Genomic DNA, 18,580 nt, shown 5'->3' with positions numbered 1-18,580 from the left:
CATGAGCTGTGCAGGAAACGGAGAAAATCAAGGCTGACAATCAAATTATCAAAAATGAAAATTCAATCCAGGTCTGTTTTTTTAATCAGTCATTTCAAGACGAACAGGAAAGCTGTAAACCTTTCCCATTGTGGAGGTTTCCTTCCACAGCCCGGGAGGCCCTTGCTCTACTGTCCCAAGTGTGGTTTGATGTTGCTAGGGTCTTCCCAGCTGGGCAAGGCTCCCGCTTCCTCACGGCAGCACCCTGCTGCGAGGTCCTGCTCCTTGGGGAGCAGGGTGCAGTGCTCTGGGGGCGTCACGCCAGTTCGGTGGAGCTGGGCAAGGGGAGAGGCTGCGACCCGCAGCCCTGCGCGTGGGCGCCTCTGGAGCCGGGGGCACAGGCAGAGTCTGCGCTGCACTGCCGCTCATGGAGCGGAGCATGAGACCATCCCAGCTGTGCTGGTCTCCACTCATCAGCACGTTCAACTAACGAGGGGCCGCACAGGGCCGGCAGCCCACCAGTCCCCTCAGCACAGCCGGCAGAGGCGGCCTCTGTGGGAACAGCACAGATGGCAAGTCCGTGCAGCAACACAACCTGCAATATGTCCTGGAGCCGCCAGCGGCTGTGGCTGGGCTGTCGCGGAATGGCGGCTGCGCTGGGGCAGCTCTGCATTCCCGCTCCTCACCTCAGAGGTCCTGAGTAGGCTGGAAAGGGGCTCAATGTCTTAGTATTTGGGACTTTATTAACTAGAGAAATGGGTGCGTTTTGGGGGTGGTGTCTGCAGCTGGAGAGCTGCTGAGCGGTCGTGGTGTTCCCAATTGCGACTGGCTTGGCAGGAGCTCACGGGAGAGTTTGCTTTTGTTTCCCCCCTGAGGTTTTGCTATCGCTAGTGCTTTGGAGCTGCCGAGCGGTGGTGTTCCATCTGGGGCTTGGTGCACGGTAGCACAGAGCACACACACATGTTTACTATTCAGGCTGCTGTTTAAATCGCTGTGTACAGAAATACAGAAGTAGGAGGCTTAGCTGTACATTACAGAGAGTGTGGTTTCTTTGGGAAAGCTCACACCCCCTTGATGCGCTGCAGGCTGCTGTGGAACATTTCTCCATGCTCATGCATGACTTCCCCCTGTACTGGGGTCGTATAATGTGCCCAGGTTCGTGCAGGTGTCCTGTGCGCAGGTGGCTGCAAGGCTCAGGTGCGCAGGGCTCGGCACCGGGGCACTGGGTGGGAAGCGGAGAGGTGTTCGTGGTGTGAGGGGGCGTGGAGGGGGAGATGTCCTGGTCCTTGCCTGAGGTGTCCCAGAGCTCCTCTGCACACAGCACCTGAGCCGGTCCAGCATGACACCATCTCACCAGCTGCCCACAGCGAGGCAGGAGACTCCGGCAGAAACCTTAGTCATGAGTGGCCATGCTAGTGTCAGAGCCAGCAGCCTGCAAGGGCTTGAAAAGTCCTGGTCCTGTTCCTTGGAAAGTCGTCAGTGTAGCACTGTCACCCTGAGGTAGCAGCCGTATTGCAGAAGGTGGATATTCCCCATCTCTGTCTGCTCTGGGGTGACTCCATGGCTGAGGCACAGCCTCACCCCGCACAAGGCACCAATTCTGGTGGCCAGAGCTGTCTCCTGCTGTCCTCCTTGGCCTGGGGGACAAGACTGGGCTGCACGTGGTTTGCACTTTCTCACTCACGTGGAAATGTTGGAAGGGCCCTTGTGCCTGCACCAGGCTGGGCTGTGTGCTGGGGCAGCGGCTCTTGTGGCAGGCACCCTTGGTGTCATAATTAGCTCCTGGGTACAGATGAATAGCTTCTTCGGTTCAGCTATTCTGGTGGACAGGGCCGTGCGTCTCCCTCTGGTCTAACCCCAGCTGCCTGCTCCCAGCACTGCTGTGCCCGCACTTCCTGCCAGACCCCATATTCTCACCCACTTCCAAGTTCTTGAGTGAAACGTGGAGATATTTCTCGTGGTTGTCATTTAGCTGAAAATTAAGTTTTCTCTAAACAGGTGAGCGTTGCTGGTTTTATGGCATTGCTGTAGGCTGGTTTATGAGAAATTCATCTTGGTAAAACATAAACACTCTGTTAGCGGTTGAGGTTGGGAAAATCTGAAGGCTTCTGCAGTGCTATTGAAACCATTTCTAAAATCTAGGATCATTTGAATGTTAAAGGTGGCAACAGAACATTTAGCAGTCGGGTTTTTTGTTGGTTTGGATTAGCAATGCCTAATTTTCAAAGTCATGCAGGAAAGTGTTTTGCAAGGCATTTACTTATTTAAATATTTTTAATATCAGCAGCTGAAAATTCAAGTGTAAAAGGCCATGCAATAATAGCAATAAAGAAATCCAAAGCTGTAAAAGCTTATGGTGAGAACTTAAATGCAGAAACAGCTGTTATTTCCTTGGGAGTTGATGTGTATAAACCCTTCTGTAGCTGTGCATCCCCACAACAGTGGTGTGAAGAATTAGCGCTCACTGCAGTGTGCAAACGGAGCTCGCCGAGCTCCGAGGCAGCTATTCATCTGTACCCAGGAGCTAAATATGACAATGTTAGCATTTTTCATTTCCCTGACGTTACCATTAATAAAGCAATGATCCAAAAGAAGCTTTGCTGAGTCTGTTCTTTATGCTTCCATCACTCACGACTGGATAATTTCACTCAGGATCGTTTTTAAATTAAATGACGATAAAAGAGCTCTGCTGTCCTGTGTTCACTAGTTCATAGAAGTCTATCAAGTCATTAATGTGTCATGACAAACTGCTGGTTGGATACAAGAGTAATTAATTATTTGCATAAATAACAGGTTGAACTTCGTGCTTTGAACCGCAATGACATGTGTGTTGCATCATGGACATCTTGGAACCTTGCGCAGACTCCATGGGCGGGGGGGGGAAGGCCAAGCCGGGCGTGTGTGCGACCATGTCCTCACATGGTTCCAGTGGCCAGGAGCTTGGCTAGAGTTTTGATGCTTTTTATGTTCTCAAGTTCTTCATTTAATGGCTGCTTCAAGAAAGTGTATGATCGTTGGAGACTTCAATGAACAATTATACAGATTTTCATAATCACCATTAATCACCACATATTTTTAAAGATAATTACAGCAATTATTATTTAGATTCCTCTTTTATGTGCGCATTGTCGAAAAGAACAAGTGCTTATTATGCTGGGTAGTGTAGAGAACTGTGGTCTGAAGTTCTTTGTCATCCAGAAACTCATTATGTTAGCTGATGCTGCTCTGAAAGTTCATCAGCATGTCTAAATTAGGGGAGCATTGGCAGGTCTGATTGTTTAAATCTGGTAGCTTTGCTAAAAATATAGTTATTCAAGGAAGATGAATTACTAATTTGACAACTGAGATTCAGTTGGAGTCTGCAGCACAGAAGGCGGTGTCTACCGTGTGCTTAGAGGAGGGTGACAGTCCCTTTTCAGATTAAAGGGAGAATTTCTGAGCGAGCTAACCCATTGTATTTGTAGCGCACAGCTTTGTGGCTTGCCCTGTGAGGGCTGAGGGTAACTTTTCGTAAATCCTAATGAAGCAGAAGCCACTGGTTAGAGGTTGGTGGGGTGTTGTGGTGGTCCTGCACCGACTGAGCATAGTGCTGGTGCCCTTTTGGGGTCCAGCCTCCTCCTGGCTGCCGTCAGGGTTTTGCAGGACACTGTCCTTCGGGGTTGGGTTTTAGGATAGCTTTTCTGGCCACTGGCTCCTTTAAACTCTCATATCTAATTGTGGAGACTGAGCTAATTGGGTGCAACCCCAGGGAGGAGCTGCTCCTGGGAGACACCAAGCAGCCATGGAAAACCTCATCCTTTCTGAACTGCCTTTTTATTTTGTTCCATTGCCCCTCTCTGATCTGTTCTGGGTGCTTGGGTGTAGCTGCGTGGGGAGACCCTGCTGCCTTTTGAATTCAGCCCCTCGGTGCCAGCCTTGGTGCTGCCGGCAGTGAGGCTGGCTCTGTGTGCAAAGGTGATTCCCTGTGTGGGGCTGGGAGCTGCAACTGCCCGAGGGCTGGGGAAGCCTTGGGAAGGTGCCAGAGGATGGCAATCCTGCTGAGAGCTGTGCAGGGCAAGAGCAGCTCTGCCTACCTGTGCAGGGAGGCTTTAAGTGAAACCTGCAAGCTGCAAACATTTTATAGGTCTTAACTCTTTAGAAGTTACAGGCTTTTGAAGATGTTAAAGTCTCTGTAGGTCAATGCATGAGGTTACTCATGTCGTGGTGGGAGTAACGCTGCTGGTGGGATTGCTGTAAAAATGGAACCTCGCCCACCTCTTTTGTTCTGAGTCAGTTCAGGTCGCCTTTCGAAAGAGAGCTGTACATTGCCATTTGCCAGCACCTGCTCTGTACATCGCTCTATGTTGCTGTCTGCTCATCTCAAACATAGCACAAACTGATGTCAAGGAGCATCTAATTGCTCTTGGCCATACTAAAGCAAGAGCAGCAGCACTGGGACAGAGCCTGACTGGTAAGCTCTGATGCTGCCCATGAACGTGGGAACACCGGGCGGAAGCTCAGCCCGGTGACCTGCTCAGCAGGGACTGCCAGGAATCCTTCCAAAGCAGAAGGGGAAGTAGACAAAAAAGGAAAAAGGGAGGAATTGGAGGCTGCTGCTGCTGTTTATTTACAGCACAACATCAGAACAGGGGACATGGAATTAAAAGCCTCTTACAGTTCTGGTTTCATTTAATTTTATTATGAAATTAAGTGGCTGCTGCAAGTGGCAGTCCGTGGTGCCTAGCAGATCAAGGCAGGAGCAGTGACGCTTGTGCCCAGAGCCCAGTGCTGGACACCCTGTTGGCCTGCGGTGCAGCGATGGCAGCTCTTCTCTGCCTGTTGCTGGGGATGCTTGGCCCTGGAGATCACTCCCTGTGGTTGCTTCCTTCCCTCTTCCGTGAGGTCTTGGAAAGCTGGTGTGTGTCGAGAGAGTGTTTTTAAGGGCTCAGCCCACACGAGCTCCATGCGTGAGCTTGCACATGTGCAGCCCCACCATGGCACTGGAATTACACTCCTAAAAGGAATTTGTGTGCTTCACCCTTGAAGTCTTTGAGTGAGAGGAAGCCCTTCCTAGGAGGCAGTAGCCTCAAGTCTCTCTCCCTGCGGCTAGTGCTGCGGGATAGCTGGCAGCACCTCCAAGGCTGAGGTGGGAGACATAGTCTCAGAAGTGTTAACTTCAGCCAGGGCCATTGTTCAGCCTGGAAGCAGAGACGAGGGACGAGTGGCCGCTCTGCATGTCTCTCAGACGGGTCCCCACTGTCTGCCTGCAGCCTCTTCATGCTCAAACAGCTCCTGCCTGCAGGCTGGTGCCCGGCAAAAGGGCGAAGGCTGCCGCCCTCCCAGCGCCAGTGCAGGTGGCCAGGGCAGCCCGGCGCTTTGCTTGTGTAAAGTCTTCTGAATTGGTGGGTATTTAATTCCTCGTGACTCCTGGTGCCTGGCTGTGAAAAGAGCCATTGAATGAGTGTGTTGTTTTCTGATTTCTCCCCCTAAAGTATTTTCGCAGCAGCCTGGTGATGGGCCTGACGCTGGTTCCTCTGCGCGCTCCTGCGCTTGGGGAGTGCAGCATTAATAACACACTTCCATGCATCATGCCACTTTTAAGCATGATCGTTATGATAAAGGGCATATACTTAATTACAGGCCTGCTTAATTACAGCTCTGTTGAAGCTCGTTTGTTTAGGAGAGTGCTAATTGCGCTGCTGAGCCTTTGGCACACCCTGTTTTCATCTGCTGCTTAGCTCTGTAGTTTTGAGCTCCGGGAGGGCTGGAGCGGGTGAGGACCAAAGGACGGCTGGAGGCAGGCCATCAAGGGGCTGCCGGGGGAACGTACGCGCTCGTTGTGGCGTATTCTTTAAATTGCTTTACAAAAGACTGTGTGTGACTGATCAAAGCAGGTTTCTGTCAGGATAACAAATGTCTTTCAGGTTCAAAACTTCCTGGATTTGGTGATGTTGCTTTTCATCTGTTTCCTTTTGTTTCATGTAGTGCTGGGACTGCCACATAGCACCTTTGATAATAAAATAACTTCAATGGAGGGGTTTTTTTAGGTCAATGATACACAAAGCAAATGTAAAATGCTAAGTATTCTTAAATAACCCTTGTTAAATCACTAATGTGGTAACTCACAGCTGCTGGTGGAAGTTAAGTACAGCAAGTAGAGAAATGCTGGGTTTGTGGGTTCAGATGCTTTGTGAAGGAAAACCCTGTTTGAGGATTACTTGAGGGCATTTCAGGGCTTAAATTTGATCTAGTTTGAAAATTTTGTTTCTTTCAGAGCTGAAATTTGAAGACTGAAAGTGTGTAAGGTGTAACTGAAATAAAGCTAGTGGGGGGGGGGTTGCACTCGCCTTGGAAATGTGCCCTTTGCAGTATTCTGTGGAAATCGCTGAGTTACATGTTTTAAAAATAAGTGTCTCGCTTGTACTGATACACCTTGTGGGAGGCTCTCTGTGATGGCATGTCAGAAATACTGAACATCATTACACTATCTAAGAAGAACACACAATACAATATGAAGGCAAACAACCCTCTTGACATGGTTAAGGTTGTGCTACAGAGCTTGGCCCAATGACACGAGGCTCTGCCACGTGCCATCGTGTCCTTGTGTCTGTCCTCCTACTCTGCTGGTTTCTGTCCTCTAGATGTGGTTTGCTGTTGAGTTCAAACTGGCAGCACCCAGGGCAGGGAGGGAGCTCGGTGCCCAGTGTGTGTCCCATCCTGCCCAGGCACCACATCGGGGAGGTACAGCTCCTGAACAAGGTGTGCTCTGTGTCCTGCTCAGGTACTGCCAACTTCATTCGGATGGTTCTGTCTGGCCATGGTACATGAATGTCGTTCTTATTACACTGTTTGAATTTGTTTTCGGTTTCATATACTCTCCTGTGTTGGCAGCTGAACTGAATTGGAGGACTCAAAATTGAGACCGTGAAATTGTATATGGGTAGAGCAGGGAGGGTTCATTGGATTCTGGGTTTGGTTTGGACTGACCCAGCTGTGTCTCCAGCAGAGAGAAACCACTGGCAGGTTAAAGGAAGGAAAAGGCTGGCAGTAACTTCTGCGATCTATCAGTCGTGTGTTAGTGCCATGAGCGCTTGATCGGTCTCTGGGAATGTGTGAAGTTGCATGTGAGAAGTCAGCTAGAAATGTGACATGTCTGCTCATTTTGTCCTTTTCAGCAATGGATGGAGTGCCTTTTATGATTTCGGAGAAGTTTGCCTGCGCTCCTGAAGGGGTGAGTTGCCTTTGTTTTTCTCCCAGGATCTGAAATTCAATCTTTTTGTAGAGAGCAATCACAATGCACCAGCACAAATCACCTACTTCAGGGAGATGTTCTGTTGTGGGGCCTAATACATGTGGGTGCTCCAGACAGTGCTTGAGAAGATCCGAAGAGTGGGAGTGTTTTTTGCCAGTTTGCTTCTAAAACTGAGTGCTTTATCACCATCACAATCAGAAATGCTAATGTGACTGGTGCTGGAAGCATTCCTAATTTCTTAGCATAGATTGCAAAGAAACTGTAACTGTACGGCTGTCCTAGCTTTAACGTGCCGTGGCAATGGTGTAGCGCAGTCAGCTTCACTGCTTTGCTTTTGCATCCCAGAAGTTCAAGGCTGTGGTAATGCATGGTGCAGGCAGTGCGGCAGCTGCTGTGGCTCAGCAGGCAGCCACGAGACTCCTGCAGCTCCACACCCTGTGCTGGCAGAGCCAGGCAGCGGCCTGGGAGTGAGAATCTGCCAGATCTTACAGAGCTACTTGGTCCTGGTGGGCGCTGGTGGCTTTGCAGGAGAATCATGCGTGGCTCTAGCTGACTGGGGGTAGCAGGGCCACCATGGCTACGCTGCCCGAAATCCAGTCTACGGGTAGGCTGCGCTCTCCTGTTTCCAGTTCTATCTGGGACAGTTTGGGGAGGTGGCTGTGGCCTAATGACGCAGCAGCTGGACCTCGTCTGGGTTCCAGGGATCAGGTGTGAGGATGGAAAAACAATTTTAGGATTTTTGTTGCCCTCTGGCAACAGGAGGTTATCTGAACTAGTGTCTCAAGTGCCACAGCAAAGTGGACGGGGTTATTTTCACATACAACATGTTTCTAAGCAAGATCACTCCTCAAGCAGAGTCCTGCTTGGCATCCCTGTAGTGCTGGCAGTGTGGCTCCAAGAGGAGCACCGTGTCCTGCCTGACTGGTGCCAAGTGCTGCGTTGCCAGCAGAGGGTGCTGCCAAGAGCCTGGGCAGGGCAGGTTTGCTCAGCCAACACGGAGATCCCAGTACTGATTCAGAGTGACTTTGCAGCATCCCTGAGGCAGTGGTGGTTGGTGGCCCCAAGCTCAAAAGCTCAGCATCCCATTACTAGTTCCCTAACCCCTTCCATCCTAAACCAATGTCTCTTTAAAAATGAATTTACAAGAAGCTGTTAAGGCAAACCGTGAGCCGTCAGATGTATCTGATTTTTCAAGTTGTGCTCCCACTTTGTGCTTTCTTCTTCCTGCTGACACAACCTGTGTGTGCAGCCGGACACGGTTTTTCACAACCATTGCTTTCTTGAAAGTGTTGTTTATGGGCCATTATTCCCAGAAAGCTGGAGTCCCTGCTGCGAGGACAAATGCAGAGATTAGGTCATGCTAATCCTCCCATCGGATCCTTTGGACACCATTGCCACCATATGGTCAGTTTGGTTGGGGCTCTGACAGCTGGAGCTGCTCACAACTATAATCTGTATATGGGATCCACAGGGTGTTAAAGCCACAGCCGTCCTGCGCGGGGAGGTGCCTGAAGATCTACCTGTGCAAGGTGACCCCAAGGTGTCAGCTGTCCCTGCGCAGGGAGAATGGTGTTAAAGCAGTTACCCCAACCTGCCTTCTGCTTTTTCACTTGTGTGGTGGATGGAGAAACAGGCTTAGATGTGTTTTCACAGATGGTGCTACCACATCTGGTGATGGAGTATTCGCTGACTTTAAACTAAACCAAAAAATCCCTAAATTTGAACTTCATGTTTCTTTTATTTCCCCAGATGCAGCCGGTTGATCTCTTGGGCATCACAATCAAAACCCTTGCAGAAATCGAAAAGGAGGTAGGTAGCCAGCCAGGCACTAAGCAAAAGCGTCACAAGAGCTGTGTTCACTTTGTTGTGAGATCCCTTCCCTATGGAAAAGCCCTTCTTGTCTTTCCCAAGTCACTGCTGGTGGGTAACATAAACACAGAGTGAAACAGTAAGCTCAGAGTTAGGGATGTGCTCTGTGATCTGCGCTAGGTGAAGAAGCTTTAGGTGTTGCATCTAATGGCGAGGTCTGCTGCCTTCCGTTTAGTTCCAGATCTCTTTCTCATTTAACCTTTCTTATGTATCAACAAAACACGTTACAAACAGGACTCTCTGTTAGGTTGCTTCTTGCGTCTCAGGAACCTTTGACTAAACAATGTCAGGAAACTGCTTCATCGTTTTGCAGTTTGATGGTGCTGGTAACTTGTTAGTGGGAAAACCAGGTTGCACTTGCAGAGTGAGTGTGGGTTCTCCAGGAGTTTGGGGAGGAAATGGCTATCAAACCGAGGGTGGCCTTGTGTTCCTGAGGAAGTGTTTTGATGCATACATGACCTAGGCTGTGCAGTGCGGAGGAGCTGCCCGTTCTGTGAGGGCCTCTCTGCTGAAGTCTTAGACCAGGAGGAAAATTCTCTCAGCAGCACGTGCTTCTTCAGGCACCGTGGGTCACAAATATCTCTTGTGCCAACCAGGCACAGAGAATAAGAAGATGGCATAGCAAAACTTCAGGCTCCTTGTGGCCTCCCCAGTTGTGAGTCCAGCTTCCTAAATCCATCCTCCTCTCCTGTCTGGAAGTTTTGTCTGAGTTTGAACAGAAGGTGGATGGTGACCATGGATTTCCAGTTAGCCAGTGGACCAGGGGAGCAGCGGTGGTGGCTCTGAAGGTGCTGCCCGACAAGGGCAATCGCTGGCAGAAGCACCCTCTGCCTCGGCGCTGCAGTCCTGCTGCGTGGCACACATGCCGTGCTCCTGTTTGGTACTGCCTGCGTCTGTTCCGAGGGCCCTGCGTGCTGGGAGCCGGGAGTGCTCACAGCTGGTGGCCCTGGTGAGTACCTGCCAGAAGTGGGGCAGCAGGTCCATTGTGACAAAGGGGAAGTGAAGTGGCTTTGGATTTGCTTCTGCAGCCCTTTGCCTGGCGTGCGAGTGGTCCCGGCAGCTCGGGGCACTGCCCAGAGGAGTGGTTTGTGCAGCCCTGCCCCGTGTCCCTCACAGGCCTGCAGAGCGCAGGAACGCTAGCACCAGTCTTTTGGCCTTGGGAGGAGAGGTTGATACCTGTGGGCTCTCCCCACACCCTCCTGTTCCGTTACAGACTTTTCAGAGTAATGAAAGGTATAATTATGCAGCCCATATTCCTTGATGAAGCATCTTGTCTGCACATAGATAGCTGCGCATATAAATATTGTGAATATCTGCATGGCTTTATTTCCCTTGCAAGCAATAGCGCCATTACAGCAAATCTTCTGGATTTCCAAAGCAGCAAGAACGTTCTCCCTGGAGCTTGCAGAAGATATTCCCAAAGAATTCCAGGAGTTATTGTTCCCTGTTGCCATATTTTCAGATATGTGCACCCACCCTCCAGGCTGCCAGGCGAGCAAAGCAGGGGACTCTGCCTTTCCCGGAAAACCGATGAAGGCACAAATCCTGTCCCGCACACTCAGCTGCTCCTGGAGTCGGCATCTCACAGCAGTGGGGTGCGAAGCCGTGCCCCAAGGAGCGCAGGCAGCAGTGGTGGATGGAAGGCGGCGCAGCGTTGCGGGCGAAGGCAGGCGCGAGCTGAAGGCGCAGCTCTCCTGCGGCTGTTTGGAAGGAGCGGAGCCCCGGCAGCGGCACTGCTGGCTCTCCCTGCGGGGCGCAGGCGTTCATCCTCGCACCAGGGTAGGGAACATCGCAGAGTGGGTGGTGGAGGCGTGGGGCCACCGGTGGCTCCGTCAGGCACCCTGTTGCCTGACGCCACAGTCACCCGTCAGGTGGGCACAGCGCACCCCGCCTTTGGCTCAGCTGGGCAAAAAGTCTGGAGAGAGTCTGATTAGTAAAGAGAGAATAGAATCTAAAATTAATCGCTGCTTTTAAGGGAAGGCAGCCATTCACTTCACTGCGAAAGTTTTAATGGGCTGCTCTTTGCAAATATCTTTAATGGAGAAGTTGTAAATCTAAGAGAGCTTAAAATCTTCATTTTATATAGAAATATTTCTCCTCGTTCTCGTGTTTGCAGCCAATCCCCCCGAGTGCAGTCGCATGAAATGTTCTTTAAATGAACATATTTGCTAACTGGCATGATTTCAGTTTTTAAAACATTGGTTCCAGCAATTAGGCGTTTTTTCAGTTCCCCAATGACTGGAGAAATTCGTCTTGATTATAATTGCTCTTAGCCACGCATATCTAATTTGTGTCTTTTTAAGTGTTAATTAGTAAACAGTTTGAGCTGACATCTTTATGTGTTTGTGTGTTGAAAAATGAGGTGATCGCGTGCTCGGCTGGGCTGGCGCTGCGCGGCCCCGGCGGTGGGGGCGCGGGGCTGGGGGGACAGGCGGACCGGCGGCGGGAGCGCCGGCGGCGCGGGGCGCGCGCGGGGCTGGGGGCGCGCGGCGGTGTCCGTGCGCCGTCTGCCGGCCGCGCGCCGCGCTGCAGCCCTGGTGGCCCGGGTGCAATCCCCGGCGCAGCCCCGGGGACCCCGGTTCGATCCCTGCCGCAGTCTACAAAGGGGTTCTGCTCCCACCACCCTTGCATCCCTCCTGGTGCAGTAGGACCAGGACGGTGGGGCTCTGGCAGCTCAGCCGGTGCCGCCTTCACGCCACGTTTGCAGGAGGAGCCACTTCTCCAGTGATGATGAGGTCAGTGGTCTCATCCACTGCTGCTGGACACATGAAACCAGGATGGAGAGGAGGTTTCGGCGTTGGAGCAGAGAAGGCCAAGTCCACATCAGCCAGGATCCAGCTTGAGGAGTGCGCCCAGCTCATCTGGATTTGATGGTGGATGAGAAGCTCATCATGAGCCAGCAAAGGACACTCACAGCCCAGAAAGCCAGCCGTGTCCTGGGCTGCATCCAAAGCAGTGGGACCATCAAGGCGAGGGAGGGGATTCTGCCCCTCTGTTCCACTCTGGTGAGATCCCACCTGGAACCCTGCGTCCAGTCCTATAGCCCTCAGCAAAGGAGGGACATGGATCTGCTGGAGCGAGTCCAGAGGAGGCCACGAAGATGTTCTGAGGGCTGGAGCACCTCCCGTACGATGACAGGCTGGGAGAGCCTGGGGTTGTTCAGCCTGGAGGAGGGAAGGCTCCGGGGAGACCTTAGAGCAGCTTCTTATACTGGAAGGGGCTCCAGGAAAGCTGGGAAGGGGCTCTTGATCAGGGAGGGCAGGGATAGGACAAGGAGGAATGGTTTTCATCTGAAAGAGGGGAGATTGAGGTGAGATGTCAGGAAGAAATATTTTCCTGAGTGTGGTTGCCCAGAGAGGTCCATGATTCTATGATCTCTCCGCAAGAAGCATGCAGACCTTGCACAGTTTGGAGGGGTCTTGGCACCATGGACAAACCTGTGGCAACCCCAGCATAGCCAGCCAGTCTGGATCCGTCCCTGCACATGTGGCTGGACTCAGTCTCCAGCAAAGTCACTGAGTTCCTGGGGACATCTCACTGTCAACGTGTCCCATGCCCCAGGCCAGCTGGAGAGCAGTGGTGCCAAACACACTTGGCCCAAGGAAATAGGGGAACATGTTGGTTACATCTCAGGAGCCACAAACAGGACTCTAGGAGACAAGACTGAGGGAGGACGACCCATATCCAGAGTCATTATAGTGTGCGTGCCGGCACTGTGTGCTGCTTCTGCCTGAGGAGCCCATGGCAGCCCCAGTGCTTAACTTGTGCCAGGAGAGCCACCATGGCCCTGGCCTCACTGGGGGTGCCATGGCACAACAAGGGGTCACAGCAGCACCTAGGGTGGCCTGGGGCTGTTGGGATGTGGCCCATGGCGTGCCACGAGATGGCACTGCGGCAGCACGCTCTGTGCATGCTGCAGCGCCCACCCGGGCTGGTGGCAGGGATGTCCATCGGCTGTAGCAGTGTCCAGCCAGCTGCAGGGGCGTTTCTGGGTGCAGGGACAAGTGTATAGGAATTTTCACCCAACTTGCCAAACAAAAAAAAGTCAATTATGATGGTACCAGCCTGCGTAAATGAGGCCTGCATAGCGGGGCTGTTCTGGCAAGCTGCTTTATGTGCAGGATGAATGCGGTCAAGTTGGTGTTAATGCTGGGTTTTAGGGGAGGAAGGCAAATCCTACCCGAGGTGATTACTCGGTGTTGGGCAGTGCTGATAGGCTCAGCCAGCACAGCCCTGCCTGGGGTGGGGAGACGAGGTCACAGCTTGGGATGCTGTCAGGCCCATCTCCTCCTGCTGCTTGTGTTGTTCTGCCCCAAGCGCGGGCCGGGGAGCCTGGCTACGTGGCCGCGTGCCCTGGCCCACATTGCCATAGGACAGTGCCCCACGGTCCCCTCTGTCTCACTTTGCTCTACAGTACGACTACAGCTTCCGGACGGAGCAGAGCGCAGCGGCCCGCCTGCCGCCCAGCCCCACCCGATGCCCACCAGTCCCGCAGTCCTGAGAGGGGCAACCGGCGCTGGAGCAGGTGTGTGCGTGCATACTACTGAGCGGGACGCGGGACGTGGTGCCAGGGTCATCGCGGCAGACCTCTGCTCCTCCAGCCATCACCGCCCGCCCTGCGCTGCACCACCTCCTCCTGCACACGCTGCTCCATGCGTTGGGACTGCGCAACCCTTCGGCAGCTGTCCACCCTACCTTGTTGCTGCAGATGCCTCTCCACGTGAGTACGGAGCAGGAGCCTCCTGACAGCCCCTCTGTTGTCCCCACTTTGTAACCCCTGCTGCAGGACAGTCACAAAAATGAGAGCCGTAACAAACTGCAAACAGCAAGCCCTGAGCTCGCAGACCCTCAAGAATTCACAGCAGCAAGCGCTAAAAGTAAGGAAGAGTAAAAGATTTGGCAGATTAATCCGCATTGCACCCCTCAGGCATCCCGTCGGAGCTAGCATGGAGTTGCTGATGGGCTCTCAATGCCCTGTGGCAGGATGCCCTTGTGGTGCTTGGCCTAGCAGGCAGCACCAAGCTGTTGCGGATGCCCTGCCTGCCTCCACTGAGCTCTGGGCATGCAGCAGCTCCTCCACAGCCAGGATCAACCCCAGACTGTAATCGTTTGATTTTGCTGTGAGCTGGCAGAGTCAGGGCCACTTGCTTGGACTTGCAGAGAGCCCATGCTGCTCTGCGGTTCCTGAGGTGAAGCACCTCTGCTTTGTGCAGGGTGACCAGGTGCCTGGCAGGTCCTGGAACAACAAACATCCTGTATTTCTTTCGGGGCTGGATGCTGGCAGCAGCCCCGGCAGACCCTGGCAGCTGATCTCTGCCCGCAGCCACCTGCGGAGCTGAGGACACTGTCACCTGCCTGTCCCTGTTTTCTAGCATTTGCCCTGCTGGCTGCTCAATCCGGAGATGTGCCTATTCCCTGGGCACTCCCAGGGAAGCACTGAACTCTAACGTGGTGCAGGATGAGAGTGGGATGCATTAAACCCTGACCTCAGCCTCCTTGTGATCGCTGACCTTCGCTCAGTCCCGAGCCCAGTGCATGTCCCGGAGAAGTCTGTTGCTGTATAAGTTATTTAGAAGTGCCCATCTGACTCCATGCTGCTTTTTCAAGTCTCTGCTGTAGAACAAAGATACATCATGGTAGCAAAATGGCATTTTTTAAGTAAGTGTTAAAACGTACAACTTTTTATATTGTAAGATACTGATGACCTAACCCTATTGAAATGCAATCCCCATAGTAACAAATAACAGGATTGCCGCTCGCAGTCTGGGCTGTGTGGATGCCCTGACCTGCTTTGCACTGCTTTGGATTGATCTTGCATTTTCTAGTCAGACAGAATGGTGACTAACAGTGTGGTTTGTACTGTCAGCATGTATTTTTTGTTTGTACATATGTAAGATATTTCTTGTACAAAGATTCGTTTCTGGTTTTAAGGCACCATACTGCATTGCTGAGATAATGAGCACAAAATACTGTAACATACGAAAGGCGTATTCCAAGTCTTTGCTCCAACTCCTTCCAGTCAGGTACATCACCTTCTCCAGCTGCCTCTAAGGCAGGGCTGTGCACTTGAAAAGCAGAGGCCGCTCTGGGTGCAGGTGTTAAAGCGGCAGCTCTGCAGGTTTGGGTGACCCCCTGGAAGTACTCATTTACTTGGAGGTTGCAGCACCATTTTCAGTTCTTATTTATCCTGCAGGAAAGCAAAGCCAGACCTTGCTGCCAAGCTCCACAAAGGATAGATTGATGATGCCGACATCGACAAATGAACACACCATGGCAGCCTGGTCATTCGGCTCAGGTTCATTTGAAGTTCAAATCCACTCCATACTGTAGTGCTGTGCCCGTCTCATCCATCTCTTGTCTTTCTATTTTTCTGCTTGTAATTTGTTGTGTAGCTTTCCGTGGCATCCATTCATTGCTTCTCCTGTGGCTTACCGGTCACTGCAGGTAGGTCGAAGCAGTCTACAGTGGTGTATTCCTCGTAGCCATGGGACGAAGGAGCTGTGAAGAGCTGGTGGTAGAGGAGTGAGGGCTGCAGACTGGTGCTGGGCAGGCAGCGCAGAGTTAGCAGAGCTCCCGGGGCACTTCCAGCCACCAGGAGATGGGGAGAGGGCTGCAAGGAGCACCTCCTTTAGCCATGTCTTCCCCTGCCAAGGGCAGGGCTGACTGCAGCCACTGGAGCACTCGGCAAGGAGCAGGTTTGTTTGCTGCTGAGCCCCGTGTTGAGCGGGGCACTCCTGGGGTGCGCCTTGGAAAAATGGGCATGTAGCTTTGAGTCTCTTCCTGTGAGATTTAGCTTAGCGAGCACCAGTAGATAAAATCGGTGCTGTTATATTTATAGCAACAGTTATGTTTGCTCGGCCTTGTTAGAAATGGTGAGCTCAGCTTTCTCTTCAGTGACCTGAAAGAAACACTTGATGGCTCAAAATGCTGACTGGACGTAAGGCTGAGAGAAGCACCTGAGAAATCTCCGCGGTCTGTTTGTGTAGTCAGTTCTTGCTCTTCCGTCTCTTGCACTGGGCGAGCAAAGCTGCTTCAGGGGTGCAACTGCAAGAAAAACTGAGAGATCAGGTTGACTTGTGCAGTGCGTTTCAGTGCTGCACACTGCAAGGATGCCCTGTAGTGAAGGCATGAACAGTACAAGTGCAGCTCTTGTGGTACAAACAAAATGGAAGTGTTTTGAGCAAAGAGCTGAAGCTGCTGAGAGCCAGCTGAGTGCTCAGACCTGCTATTGGAAAGCTCAAAAACCGGGCATTTCCAAAGCGGAGAGGGCTCAGAGCCAGTGCTTGGAAGCACAGCGAGACACATGGCGCAGGGTGGTTGACTGTACATGTTGTCTTCTCAGTCCACCAATTATAGGAAGCTCTTTATTGCACCTCTCAATTGCCAAGGTCTTGATTGTCAGGTCAGCATTTCCACAGGCAGGTTTTATTTGCTGTTGTATAACTTTAGTACTCCCAGAAACTCATTGCAAGGCTGGTCCTTGCATCCTTGCAGCGAGTCCTCCCTATTGGCAAGTGCCAGAGCCAGTACCAGTATCTCTGCATCTTCCTGCCTTGCTGTCCAAAGGTGGCTGTGGTGGTGTTGGCCCAGGCAATAAATATTCATGGAGCCTGAAGCTGATGTTGCCTGGCTGTGGGGAAGCCTTTAGGAGCATGAGGGGAGGGGATGAGTCAATGGAAACAACAGAAGTGGATTTGCAGAGCTTTACCAGATGTGCTTGGCTATCTTGCCTCTATTTCTAGAGCAAAACTGGTCTCTGGGTAGGTTGATCTTGTGGCTGATGGACAATTTATTTGCCAAATTATCCACCAGATTTGTGTGCCTGCAACAGGGACAGGATCACAGCAGTGGGGGGTTTGGTTACTGTAAAATACACCTGATGTGAATTAGTAGTGACGTGCTGCCTCTTGGGTTTCTCGCTGCACAGAGCAGGTCGTGTGCTGAGGTGGCTGGTGGCCCAGCCAGGCCAGGCTGTGCTCTCGCATGTGTTAATGGCGGAAAGGCAAGAAATTAGTCCAGAAAGTAATGTAGTGTGTGAACTTTGTGATAAAATTCAAGTGTGGACAGATGTAGCGGGTGTCTTCCCTGTGGGAGCATCTCGTAGCTGTAGTTATGTAGGAATAAACTTTGCCAGACTTTTTCCCTGTGACTGTCACAGAGTTTGCCCATGGTGTTTGTAGGTGAGAATCCCACGTGAGCCTCCTGCGTAGCGAGAGGCTGTTGTAGGCTGTAGCTGTGGCCTTGGTTTCATACCCACTCCTGCTCCTGCTGCTTTCTGGAGCTCCTAGGACTGAACCTGCGCACGGCACCGCCTGATGGAAGTCCCAGCGTTGGCAAGGCATGGGCTGGGTGGGTGCTAGGGGCAAGGGTGTACATCCACACCTCCTTGTCTTTGGGGCCCTAAAAATCTCCTTAGAGGAGGGAAAACCAGATACGGCACCTTTGGAGTTGACTGGTCCGCCGTTGGCCTTCCTTCTCTGCTGCCCTTGGGCAAAGTGAGATCTGTCTCCCCACATCTGCCCACTGGCCACTTGCCGAGGGCAGCCCTGGTGCAGCCAATGGCAGCGAGCACGTCCCATGGGTGCTGGCAGAGTTGTCCACCAGAGCCAATCCCACTGCTCCCAACGGGCATATGCGTCTCACTGCATTCAAATAATTACCTCAGCCTTTGAGCCTTGACGAACAGATGGGAATCTCTGTCGGCACGGGGCAGCCAAGCGGTGCTGGTGTCAGTTATCCTGAGCCATAAATCCCGCGAGTGTTCAGCGGGGAGGGCGCTCCCCAGCTTGTGAAACAGCTCGGTAAGGTATTGCTCGATCCATCCGACACAGGGAAACCAAACAGTTTAGGTGTTCTAGTCGTTGTGAAATTGTTTCCTAACAGCAACAGTTTTAAATGTTGTCATGCAAATGGAAGAGGGAAACCTTTTATGCAGTTGCAAAATGGTTTTTTAAGATGCTATGCATTTTGTTGGGTTATTGAAAGTGAATTTACTGTGCATTAATCTTATGAATGTTACTACGTTTTATATTTATTTTAGATGCTCCTGTATTTTACAAAGGGAAGTTTCATTGTGTGATAACTTAGCCTGTATCCTTAATATAATTTGTTAAATAAAACTTGTTTTAATCAGTTTATTCTCTGTGCTTTGTGTTTCAAATTTGGAGTTTAGGAAGCTTAAAACACAGCAGCTCTGGCTCCTGGGCGTGGAAAGGGATGTCCCTTGAGACCAGCCACTGTGTTTCCTATGTGCCATCACTGTGTTGACTTTTTCAGATCCCAAACATGGCTGTTTGCAAGGTAGTTAAGAACATCAAGAAGGGTGAGACAGGAATCAGTGCTTTTTTAGAGCTGAGATGCTGTGTAGCCATTGTAGCTGTGACAGCTTGAACCACTTCTGATTCTTGATGTGATTACAGGTTTGCTTGGTACAGATGATGCATCTTACGATGGGGTTGGACTTCAGCAGGCGCTGGGCTTTGTGCCCTGACAGATGTTATG

General features: G+C 51.7%; 1 protein-coding gene across 10 annotated transcripts in view; it reads left to right on the top strand.

The window, feature by feature from the left end:
* MVB12B (multivesicular body subunit 12B) overlaps positions 1 to 18,201 on the top strand; it is a 63,997-nt gene extending 45,796 nt beyond the window's left edge. For 8 of the 10 annotated variants that reach the window (XM_054083928.1, XM_054083920.1, XM_054083925.1 and 5 more), the window contains 3 exons: positions 7,134 to 7,189; positions 8,960 to 9,019; positions 13,494 to 18,201. In XM_054083928.1, coding sequence (XP_053939903.1) covers positions 7,134 to 7,189; positions 8,960 to 9,019; positions 13,494 to 13,580 — 203 coding nt within the window. In that variant the 3' untranslated portion in view covers positions 13,581 to 18,201. Of the gene's footprint in view, positions 1 to 7,133; positions 7,190 to 8,959; positions 9,020 to 10,418; positions 10,440 to 10,541; positions 11,466 to 13,493 lie in introns of those variants that run through there. The other 2 variants (XM_054083921.1, XM_054083929.1) reach the window with 2 other exon arrangements.
* The last annotated feature ends 379 nt before the right edge of the window (positions 18,202 to 18,580 follow it).

Source organism: Cuculus canorus, chromosome 19 (assembly GCF_017976375.1).
Source record: "Cuculus canorus isolate bCucCan1 chromosome 19, bCucCan1.pri, whole genome shotgun sequence".
Classification (NCBI taxonomy): domain Eukaryota; kingdom Metazoa; phylum Chordata; class Aves; order Cuculiformes; family Cuculidae; genus Cuculus; species Cuculus canorus.
The sequence above is the reverse complement of the archived record's forward strand: the minus strand, read 5'-3'. Positions and strand labels throughout refer to the sequence as shown.